The sequence below is a fragment of the Entelurus aequoreus genome, linkage group LG15 (assembly GCF_033978785.1).
Source record: "Entelurus aequoreus isolate RoL-2023_Sb linkage group LG15, RoL_Eaeq_v1.1, whole genome shotgun sequence".
Taxonomy (NCBI): domain Eukaryota; kingdom Metazoa; phylum Chordata; class Actinopteri; order Syngnathiformes; family Syngnathidae; genus Entelurus; species Entelurus aequoreus.
In genome coordinates, this window is record NC_084745.1 from 49,407,458 (window position 1) to 49,419,957 (window position 12,500).

General features: G+C 37.0%; 1 protein-coding gene across 1 annotated transcript in view; it reads left to right on the forward strand.

The window, feature by feature from the left end:
* Positions 1 to 12,500, forward strand: part of LOC133630230 (guanine nucleotide exchange factor VAV3-like) — a 277,047-nt gene that overhangs the window by 126,606 nt on the left and 137,941 nt on the right. The window contains exons 7-10 of the mRNA XM_062021697.1: positions 2,834 to 2,902; positions 6,510 to 6,613; positions 6,694 to 6,793; positions 10,042 to 10,137. Coding sequence (XP_061877681.1) covers positions 2,834 to 2,902; positions 6,510 to 6,613; positions 6,694 to 6,793; positions 10,042 to 10,137 — 369 coding nt within the window. The remainder of the gene's footprint in view (positions 1 to 2,833; positions 2,903 to 6,509; positions 6,614 to 6,693; positions 6,794 to 10,041; positions 10,138 to 12,500) is intronic.

The following is a 12,500-nucleotide window of genomic DNA, read 5'->3' on the forward strand; positions in this document are numbered from 1 at the left end:
ATGAACAGAACACATACAGTTGATAGACAGTTGCGATAGCCAATCAAAAAACAAGTTGTTGACAGGGTCGCATTGCATTACCTTATTAGTGGTCACTTGGTGTTTTACCACTCCACTTCAACTTAAAGACGGCTTAGGTTTATTAAAAATAAATATGTTAAGTGTTTTTCACACCTACCGTTGTTTTCTGTTTGACAAATTTAATGACAAATTAAGCAATTTCTAACATTCCACACTACAAAATCAAAGTAGGTATGATTTGTGCTGACGTCGTATCCGATCAATATTATCAATGTTATCCCCTCAAATAGCAGTATCATATGATTTATAGTCAACGCACATACCTAATGACGTAACAGTCGATGACGGCCATGACACTTTAGAAAAGCAAAACAAATGATTAGGGCCGCGAAAGAAAATGCAGTATCTTTGATCTACAGTTGGAAGGGGATTTGTCGCAGTTTACCTGACACGAGAAACGTGACAAATTGGGGGGAGCTTGTACCATCCACTTTCGCCGCCAGATGGCGGTAGAGTGTTGACTATCTCAAAATGTGTTTTGTGGCAATTCCAAATTTGACCACGGCATGAGTTGCTATGTAGAGATGGAGCTTTTCCATCATTTTCAGCAGACCGCATTGCAAAATGATTGTCCTCCACCCAGGGACGGGAGTGCCATATGAAACCCTTCCCCGCTGGATGGAGGTATTTGAAGTTAAAATATTGGAATCAAACATGAAAAAAAAATCTTTCCATTCAGAGGAAGAACCAATTATGGTCAGAAATTGAGCAAAAATGTGTCACGGCCATTCCAATGCGCCCTCATCGTTGCGTCCTGACGAGCGCACCGCGGGCCACGGCCAAAGGCGCTCTATCTCCGCTGCGGGCGTGCCTCCTCGCGCCTGCAGACAATCTGCAATCAGTGCACCTGCCCGTAATGAACGAACTGCCTTCATAAGCCTGCTCAACCTGCCATCCCGCGCCGGAATATAGTCTTCTGTACCCAATCTGCCTTCGTCCCCGCGTGATCGAGCTGTGCGCCTCGACTTCTGTTTTGGACTTTGGACTGCCACCCTCGATCCTCGACCCCTCGCATGAACTCTGACTCTGACGCCTCTCTCTCGCCCTGGACCGTCTGCCTACCCCATAGACTGCCTCGTTCCTTCGCTCTCACCAACATTTACGGTAAAACGCTCCAGTTAAATACTACACATAGTCTTACACCATACACACTCTTGGATTTTGTCACACTCCATTTCCTTAGTTATTATATTTAGTATTGTTTGATTTTATATATATATATATATATATATATATATATATATATATATATATATATATATATATATATATATATATATGGTACGGCTGCAACAACTAATCGATTAAATCGATTAAAATAGAATATAAAAATAGTTGGCAATTAATTTAGTCATCGATTCGTTGGATCTATGCTATGCGCATGCGCAGAGGCTACTTTTTAAAAAAAAAATTAAATTTTTGTATTTTTTATAAACCATTATTTATGAACTGCAACATGTACAAACAGCTGAGAAACAATAATCAAAATAAGTATGGTGCCAGTATGCTGTTTTTTTTCAATAAAATACTGGAAAGGATAGAAATGTAGTTGGTCTCTTTTATCCGATTATTAATCGCTTAATCAAAGTACCGTATTTCCGCTAATTAATTTAAAACCTCTTCTCACTCCTGCGCTTACCAAAAGCATGCGGGATGGGCAAGCATGCGCTAATTATTTTAAAACCTCTTCTCACTCCGGCGCTTACCTTATCATGAAAAGCACATTTAATAAAAAAAAAAACGTTATTATGGTCTTACCTTTACTTATAAATGATGTCCATCTGCAGCTGCTTCTGATCAAAGGCAGTCTTCCTTATCTTTCTTCAGTTTTAACAGTCTCTGGAGATATTCCTTTAATTATTACGTCCTGCTTCGATTGAAAGTCCAGTTTAGAAAACTGTTTTATTTTAGATATGTAATCCTCCATGGTAAAAGTGCAAGCAAACGATCGCTGCTCATGCTTGCTGCTTGTTGTCTTCTTCTGCAGTACCGGTCTTCTGCAGTACTGGTAGTCGCAAGAAGGATCACTAGCGCCCTCTACCACCAGGAGAGGGCGCTAGTCATTTAATGACTCATATTTGACCCGGCGGAAGTGCCAAGCATGCGCTAATTATTTTGCGAAACGAGTTTGACCCGGCTGTAATTCTAGGCAGGCGAATACTATATTCCCGGCGGCAATTCAAGGAAATACGGTTATAATCGACAATCAAATTACTTGTTAGTTGCAGCCCTAATAGAACCACATACTCCCCCTGGTGTCTGTTGCCGTCACCTCCCTCTGCAAACCATAACAAAATGTACCTCAAGTCTCCAATATTAAGTGCGGGTTAAATAAAGTGCACCTGTTCAATCAGCTTCAATATTGTTTTCAAGGTAGGACACAAAAAGAAAGAAATCTTCCCTCCAGCCTCGTCTCCACGAGTGTGGGAAAAGACCGCCTGATTTCCCAGCGGAGCGCGGCCCTCCGTGGCTCTCAATATGAAGTGGATGGTGCAATTTAGCACGCACTCCAAGCAGCCGCGCCGTGTGGAAGAAAGCTTTTTTCCCCTTCATTTTTCCGAGAGGAAATCATTAAATTGCAAACGCTGAAAATGAGATTATTGTGGCGACCCAGACGGCGCTCCTTGTTTGCGCTGATGGCAGCGACTTTGCAACTCGTCGTAATGCGTCCTCGCAAAATGACTTTTTCCCCCCACTCTTATTCTGTAGGGACCGGAATTGATTCTCATCTGTTCTCTCTTCTCTGCCACAGAACTTTATGACGCCTCTCACAGTGTTTTTATCCACCACCGAGATGGAGAAAGTGTTTGTGAATATCCCGGTAAGTTACCCATGCCTTGGGCACTAATACACCCCCCATACCATCACACATGCTGGCTTTTACACTTTGCTCCTATAACAGATGGTTCTTTTCCTCTTTGGACGTCCACAGTTTCCAAAAACAATTTGAAATGTGGACTCATCAGACCATAGAACACTTTTCCACTTTGCATCAGTCCATCTTAGATGAGCTCGGGCCCAGCAAAGCCGGCGGCGTTTCTGGGTGTTGTTGATAAATGGCTTTCGCTTTGCATAGTAGAGTTTTAACTTGCACTTACAGATGTAGCGACCAACTGTAGTTACTGACAGTGGGTTTCTGAAGTGTTCCTGAGCCCATGTGGTGATATCCTTTACACACTGATGTCGCTTTTTGATGCAGTACCCATACTTGCCAACCCTCCCGAATTTTCCGGGAGACTCCCTAATTTCAGTGCCTCTCCCGAATATCTCCCGGGACACCCATTCTCCCGAATTTCTCCCGATTTCCAGCCGGACAACAATATTGGGGGCGTGCCTTAAAGGCTGATGATCCAAAATGATTGGAAACAAGAATTTCAGTTCATCCAGGACAGCTCGAAGGGAAACTCACTCCTTTCCTATGTAATCCTGATATCAAAATGACTTTAAAAGTCTTATATAAGTGTTATAATGAAGGCAACACATGATGTAAGTGTCTATATTAGCCTACTATCAAAATTACTTTAAAAGGCTTATATAAGTGTTATAATGAAGGAAACACATGATGTAAGTGTCTATATTAGCCTACTATCAAAATGACTTCAAAAGTCTTATATAAGTGTTATAATGAAGGTGCACATGATGTAAGTGTCTATATTAGTTATAATAGCCTACTATCAAAATGACTTTAAAAGTTTTATATAAGTGTAAAATGAAGGCAACACATGATGTAAGTGTTTATATTAGCCTACTATCAAAATGACTTTAAAAGTCTTATATACGTGTTATAATGAAGGCAACACATAATGTAAGTGTTTATATTACCTATATTAGCCTACTATCAAAATGACTTTAAAAGTCTTATATAAGTGTTATAATGAAGACAACACATGATGTAAGTGTCTATGTTAGCTGTATTAGCCTACTATCAAAATGACTTTAAAAGTCTTATATAAGTGTTATATTGAAGGCAACACATGATGTAAGTGTCTATATTAGCTATATTAGCCTACTATCAAAATGACTTTAAAAGTTTTATATAAGTGTAAAATGAAGGCAACACATGATGTAAGTGTTTATATTAGCCTACTATCAAAATGACTTTAAAAGTCTTATATACGTGTTATAATGAAGGCAACACATAATGTAAGTGTTTATATTACCTATATTAGCCTACTATCAAAATGACTTTAAAAGTTTTATATAAGTGTAAAATGAAGGCAACACATGATGTAAGTGTTTATATTAGCCTACTATCAAAATGACTTTAAAAGTCTTATATACGTGTTATAATGAAGGCAACACATAATGTAAGTGTTTATATTACCTATATTAGCCTACTATCAAAATGACTTTAAAAGTCTTATATAAGTGTTATAATGAAGACAACACATGATGTAAGTGTCTATGTTAGCTGTATTAGCCTACTATCAAAATGACTTTAAAAGTCTTATATAAGTGTTATATTGAAGGCAACACATGATGTAAGTGTCTATATTAGCTATATTAGCCTACTATCAAAATGACTTTAAAAGTCTTATATAAGTGTTATAATGAAGACAACACATGATGTAAGTGTCTATATTAGCTATATTAGCCTACTATCAAAATGACTTTAAAAGTCTTATATAAGTGTTATAATGAAGGCAACACATGATATAAGTGTCTATATTAGCAATATTAGCCTACTATCAAAATGACTTTAAAAGTCTTATATAAGTGTTATAATGAAGGCAACACATGATGTAAGTGTCTATATTAGCTATATTAGCCTACTATCAAAATGACTTTAAAAGTCTTATATAAGTGTTATAATGAAGGCAACACATGATGTAAGTGTCTATATTAGCTATATTAGCCTACTATCAAAATGACTTTAAAAGTCTTATATAAGTGTTATAATGAAGGCAACACATGATATAACTGTGTATATTAGCTATATTAGCCTATTATCAAAATGACTTTAAAAGTCTTATATAAGTGTTATAATGAAGGCAACACATGATGTAAGTGTCTATACTAGCTATATTAGCCTACTATCAAAATGACTTTAAAAGTCTTATATAAGTGTTATAAAGAAGGCAACACATGATGTAAGTGTCTATATTAGCTATATTAGCCTACTATCAAAATTACTTTGTGTCTCAGGCTGGCGCAAATTTTCGTTACAGAAATGTTTAAATTTTAATTAAATTTTTAAAAAAAAAAATAACATTGGAAAACATTAGTAACACTTTTCAGAATGGTGAGATAACTCCTGGAAATGACCGTCTTAGAATGGCCAAAGCTCACCTTTGTGCACTCACGCACAGTATACAACATTTGGTGGACAAAATGAGACAAAGGAGTGTCATAAAACACGTCTTTTTGTGGCAGCGTCGGAGAAAGTTGTACATGTAAACAAACTACGGTGTGTTCAACAACCGCCTGAAAATAGGACAAAACGGCGCTCGCCAAATATTCTCATCAGTGAAGCACGTTTAATATAAACAGTGGGATTTATAACTACAGAAATCATTAAAACAACAATTATACTTTTACCTCATCTTTTCGCATTTTCATACATTTTTGAAAAAGCTCCAGGGAGCCACTAGGGGACGCTAAAGTAGTTTTTTTATTGGGCGTGGCGCAGTTGGGAGAGTGGCCGTGTCAGTTCCTGGTTCGATCCCCACCTTCTACCAACCTCGTCATGTACGTTGTGTCCTTGAGCAAGACACATCACCCTTGCTCCTGATGGGTGGTGGTTAGGGCCTTGCATGGCAGCTCCCGCCATCAGTGTGTGAATGTGTGTGTGAATGGGTGAATGTGGAAATAGTGTCAAAGCGCTTTGAGTACCTTGAATGTAGAAAAGCGCTATACAAGTACTGTCACTTGTACTGATGACATCTATTAAACAAGACAAGAAGCAAAGAATCAAACAGAGACAGAATTAAATTTGGACTCAATTTTGAGGAGACAGGCAACTGTACTCTCCGTACAGTCTTGCACCACGCTCTGACGAAAAAGGTTTACGTCTACTCCTTTATTTGGACACTCCCTGTTTACACAACAACATCTGCTTCCAAAGGAATGGGGGGTATGTAAACAGCTCTTGTTTTTGGTCACATTGAAAACAAAAGAAGAAGATGCCTCGGGCTTGGGTAAGTCCTGGATTCAGCTTGGGCAGGTCTTCGATGACAATAGATAAACCCCTCCCGTCTCATCCCGTCGTACACAATGGAATTTTCCAAGCCTTTGCTTGGTGCAACAAAGACAGCCTCTTGTCTGTTCATTGGGAACTCAGAACGGAACGTTTTTTGATCATTTAAATAACATTTTTCTGACAAGTACGACCCATTTACCATTTATTGTCATGGAACTTAATGGTGTTCCTAATCAAGTGTCCATTTGCCGTTGTATGCATTTTAACAAAGGCTTATTTTGTGTTGCAGGACCTGGTAAAAGTACACAAATGTTTACTGCAGGAAATCCAAGACTCGGTCCAACACAGAAGTGCCCAAAACCTTTACCAGATCTTTATAACTTTCAAAGAAAGGTGCCGTACACACGCAAATAATTACTCTGAAAAGCCTTGAACTAAAAAAATAAATACAATGATTGTCTTTTCTGTTTCAGGTTGCTTATTTATGGGAAATACTGCAGCGACGTGGAGACAGCCATCGCCACCCTGGACAACATATGCAAGGACAGAGAGGATGTCCGCATGAAGCTGGAGGTATAAACAACTAATAATTATGCAGCTTGTCAGATGGTCAGACACTGCCCTCCAGTGTCCGCTTGAGGCATTGCAGGAAGCTCAATTCTTGCTGTCACTTTAAATCAGGGATGTCAAACTGGTTCTCATTGAGGGCCGCTTGTAAGAGTGAATAATGGATGAATTTGCCTCTGGATTTTATTGTTAATTATATACATTGTTTTAAGTAGACTGTCGATTTTACAGTAAAATGTAGTGTTTTCTTTAATTTTTTAACATTTTACGCTAAATGGAAAAACAGTACCACTGTTTTTTGGGGGGGGTTTACGGAAAAAGCTGGCAGTTGCCAGAATTTTTGTGTTAAATTGACATTGTTTTTAACATAATGTTAACAACATTATAATGTAAATGGAAAAACAGTACAAGTATTTTTTTTGGTTATTCCGGCAACTTAGCTGCCAGTTTTTCTACCGTAAAAATAAATGTAGCGTCTTTCCGTTTACAGTAATGCACCGTTTAAAACAACAACCGTAGATTTTACAGTCAAAAACCGGAAGCTCAGACAACAGAATTTTGACGCAAAGAACAGTAGTAGTTTTTTTTTTTTCAATTTACAGGGTTCGTACGGGTGCTTAAAAACCTCGAAAATGCTTGGATTTTAATGTGTTTTCAAGGTTTGAAAAATGCTTGAATTTTGGGTGAAGTGCTTGGAAATGCTCGGAAATGTTCATCATATTTCTCGGCAGTCTGACTCAATAGGCTAATTATAAAGTAGAAAAAAATGACATAAGTTTCCTTAAAAATGAAAGATAGAATATAATATAATATAATATAATGTATCTTTATTGTCATTGTACAACGAAATTGTAATCAAAACTAATTTAGTGCAAATTCATAATAACACATAAAAACATAAGAACATAGATAAATAGATTAAAAAAATAAAATGAAAATATACACGCTTGATCTGTTGGCTTTGCACGAGCCCTTACATTAGGTTGTTGTCATGTATACAGGGCTCTGTGTCGCCCCCAAGAGGACAGTGGTGCATCGGTCCATCAGGTTGTCGTTTTAATGAACATGATGTATGCATGAATTATGATACAAACAAATAAGTCAACGATAATAATGAATGGTATTTCTTGTAAGGAATGATGTATACATGAATGATGATGATACAAACAAACAAGTAAACAACGTTTGCAAACACCAATGACATTGAATAGTCACACTGCTTCATTTTCTATGCCCCATTCAGTTAATGATAACTGCTGGTTCAATGTTAGGCTTAGGTTTTAGCAGATTTTCCGTATCGTTCCTACAGACAGCATTTGGTGACCTCAAACAAGAAGGCTATGGATTGACTCACACTGGTTTTTGCCTTTTGAAGGGTACTGGAAAAACTGGAAAATTGATCTTGAAAGTCCTTAAAAAGTCCTCGAATTTGGCCGTGGAAATGGTTCAATGTTAGGCTTAGGTTTTAGCAGATTTTCCGTATTGTTCCTACAGACAGCATTCGGTGACCTCAAACAACAAGTCTATGGATTGATTCACACTGGTTTTCGCCTTTTGAAGGGTACTGGAAAAACTGGAAAAGTGATCTTGAAAGTCCTTAAAAAGTCCTGGAATTTGGCCATGGAAATGGTTCAATGTTAGGCTTAGGTTTTTAACAGATTTTCCGTATTGTTCCTACAGACAGCATTCGGTGACCTCAAACAACAAAGGCTATGGATTGATTCACACTGGTTTTCGCCTTTTGAAGGGTACTGGAAAAACTGGAAAAGTGATCTTGAAAGTCCTTAAAAAGTCCTCGAATTTGGCCATGGAAATGGTTCAATGTTAGGCTTAGGTTTTAGCAGATTTTCCGTATTGTTCTTACGGACAGCATTTGGTGACCTCAAACAACAAGGCTATGGATTGATTCACACTGGTTTTCGCCTTTTGAAGGGTACTGGAAAAACTGGAAAAGTGATCTTGAAAGTCCTTAAAAAGTCCTCGAATTTGGCCATGGAAATGGTTCAATGTTAGGCTTAGGTTTTAGCAGATTTTCCGTATCGTTCCTACACACCGCATTTGGTGACCTCAAACAACAAGGCTATGGATTGATTCACACTGGTTTTCGCCTTTTGAAGGGTACTGGAAAAACTGGAAAAGTGATCTTGAAAGTCCTTAAAAAGTCCTCGAATTTGGCCATGGAAATGGTTCAATGTTAGGCTTAGGTTTTAGCAGATTTTCCGTATCATTCCTACACACCGCATTTGGTGACCTCAAACAACAAGGCTATGGATTGACTCACACTGGTTTTCGCCTTTTGAAGGGTACTGGGAAAAATGGAAAATTGATCTTGAAAGTCCTTAAAATGTGCTTGAATTTGGCCATGGAAAAGGTGTACGAACCGTGAATTCACAGTAATTTGCTGTTAAGAACAACTTAAAATGTATTGTCATTTTTATTAATTTGATGGATAGTTTGCTGGAAAAGTGAAGTATTTTTTATTTATTTTTATTTAGAAAAAACATGTTTGGAAAATATGATAATATACTGTAATATTTGTTGCAATAATGGATACTATTAAAATGTAAAAGGTATGCAATTTCAAGCAGTACATATATTTTTTTCTGTTAAAATGATCAAAAATCAATTACATTTACTGAGAAAATATTAAATACTTTATTGACACTTATCTGTCAGAAAAATTGTATGTAAATTATCAAAAAACTTTCCGTTCCCTGAGTTCCCAGTGAAAAGACAAGAGGCTGTCTTTGTTGCACCAAGCCAAAGGCTTGGAAAATTCCGCTGTGTACGATGGGAGGACACGGGAGGGGTTATCTATTTTGATCCAAGACCTGCCCAAGCTCGATCCAGAACCAGTCCAAGCCCAAGGCATCTTTTTCTTTTATGTTAATGTGACCGAAAACAATGGCTGTTTACATACCCCCCATTCCTTTAGAAACAGCTGTTGTTATGTAAACAGGGAAAGTCCAAATAAAAAGAAGTGGCGTACAATCTTTCGCCAGAGTGTGCTGGAGACTGCACAAAGAGTACAGCCCAGACGTTTCTCCTCAAGTTGAGCCAAATTTAATTCTGTCTCTGTTTAATTCCTTGCTTCTTGTCTCGTTTAATAGATGTCATCAGTGTTTGAACCTGACATATCATTTCCAGATAAAATGATGTGGCGGGCCAGATCGGGCCCCTGGGGCCTCGAGTTTGACCCCCAATGCATTCAAACATTCCCTCTTGCTTATGAAATATCGTGTTGTTTTTTGCAGGAGTGTTCCAAGAGAGCAAACTACGGCAAGTTCACCCTGAGGGACCTGCTGGTGGTCCCCATGCAGCGGGTGTTGAAGTACCACCTCCTGCTGCAGGTACACCACTTTTAAATATAGCATTAAGTTGTTTACACTTCATAATAACACATAGTCGTTCTATTTAATAGAGGGGCTCTTTTAAATAGATAAGCACAAGGTCACTACTCCTCTTCCCCACTAGAGGCGCTGTTGTCCACACTTCATGACCTCCTGCTTTTGCTACTGGAGGAGGAGAGAAACTAGACCGGAGCACAATCATTTGGAGTGTTTGCGGGGCATTTTTATTACCATAAGTCACCGAGCAAATGGGGCCAAGCAGGTCATTGCAAGGTTTTTTATTTATTTTTATTTTTATTTTTTGCCACGTCATGCGAATTAAGGTGCTCAACAAGATATGAAACACCAAGAAAGCAATTTTACGTTCTTTAAAGCAGACCTGGGCCAATTAAGGGCCCGGGGGCCACATGTGGCCCTGTTAAGATTTTCAATGTGGCCCGCCGGACATCCCCAAATATTTTTTTTTTAGATGTTTAAGATGGAAAGTGTAGCTGCCATTATGATGTGCAGTCATGTTTTCTAAGTCTTCAACTATACTAAGTATTTCAATGGTTGGAATCTGTGCTTTTGCATGATATACTAGTTACTATGGTCATCTAATTAGTTACTATGGTCATCTAATTAGTTACTATGGTCATCTAAGTAGTTACTATGGTCATCTAATTAGTTACTATGGTCATCTAATTAGTTACTATGGTCATCTAAGTAGTTACTATGGTCATCTAATTAGTTACTATGGTCATCTAATTAGTTACTATGGTCATCTAATGAGTTACTATGGTCATCTAATTAGTTACTATGGTCATCTAATGAGTTACTATGGTCATCTAATTAGTTACTATGGTCATCTAAGTAGTTACTATGGCCATCTAAGTAGTTACTATGGTCATCTAATTAGTTACTATGGCCATCTAATTAGTTACTATGGTCATCTAATTAGTTACTATGGCCATCTAATTAGTTACTATGGTCATCTAATTAGTTACTATGGTCATCTAAGTAGTTACTATGGTCATCTAATTAGTTACTATGGCCATCTAATTAGTTACTATGGTCATCTAATTAGTTACTATGGCAATCTAATTACTTACTATGGTAATGTAATTAGTTACTATGGTCATCTAATTAGTTACTATGGTAATCTAATTAGTCGCTATGGCAATCTAATTACTTACTATGGTAATCAAAATAGTTACTATGACAATCTAATTAGTTACTATGGTAATCTAATTAGTTACTATGGTAGTCTAATTACTTACTATGATAATCTAAATAGTTACTATGGCAATCTAATTAGTTACTATAATAATCTAATTAGTTACTAAGGTAATGTAATTAGTTACTATGGTAATCTAATTAGTTACTATGGTAGTCTAATTACTTACTATGACAATCTAAATAGTTACAATGGCAATCGAATTAGTTACTATAGTCATCTGATTAGTTACTAAGGTAATCTAATTAGTTACTATGTAATCTAAATAGTTACTATGGCAATCTAATTAGCTACTATGGTAATGTAATTAGTTACTATGGTCATCTAAGTAGTTACTATGGTCATCAAATTAGTTACTATGGTCATCTAAGTAATTACTATCATCATCTAATTAGTTACTACGGTAATGTAATTAGTTGCTATGGTCATCTAATTAGTTACTATGGTAGTCTAATTACTTACTATGATAATCTAATTAGTTACTATGGTCATCTAATTAGTTACTAAGGTAATCTAATTAGTTACTATGGTAATCTAATTAGTTACTATGGTCATCAAATTAGTTCCTAAGGTAATCTAATTAGTTACTATGGTCATCTAATTAGTTACTATGGCCATCTAATTAGTTACTATGGTAGTCTAATTACTTATCATGATAATCTAAATAGTTACTATGGCAATCTAATTAGTTACTACGGTCATCTAATTAGTTACTATGGTCATCTAATTAGTTCCTAAGGTCATTTGATTAGTTACTATGGTCATCTAATTAGTTACTTAGGTAATCTAATTAGTTACTATGGTAATCTATTTAGTTACTATGGTCATCTAATTAGTTACTAAGGTAATCTAATTAGTTACTATGGTCATCTAATTAGTTACTATGGTCATCTAATTAGTTACTATGGTAATCTAATGAGTTACTATGGTCATCTAAGTCACAGCAGCTCAGACGAGGCACCAAGCAGTGTGGGTGGGGAGTGTTTCCACAGAGTGTTTCCAGAGCCTGAAATGTGGGGGTCAGGGACTGACGCGGAAGGAGATTTTGACAAGAAAGTTCTAAAGTTTAGTGATATATCAGATTGTAGGGGTTTTGTTTTTTTACCCTTTGCTTTGATATTTCGCTGTTTGTTGCATTTTTGTTGCG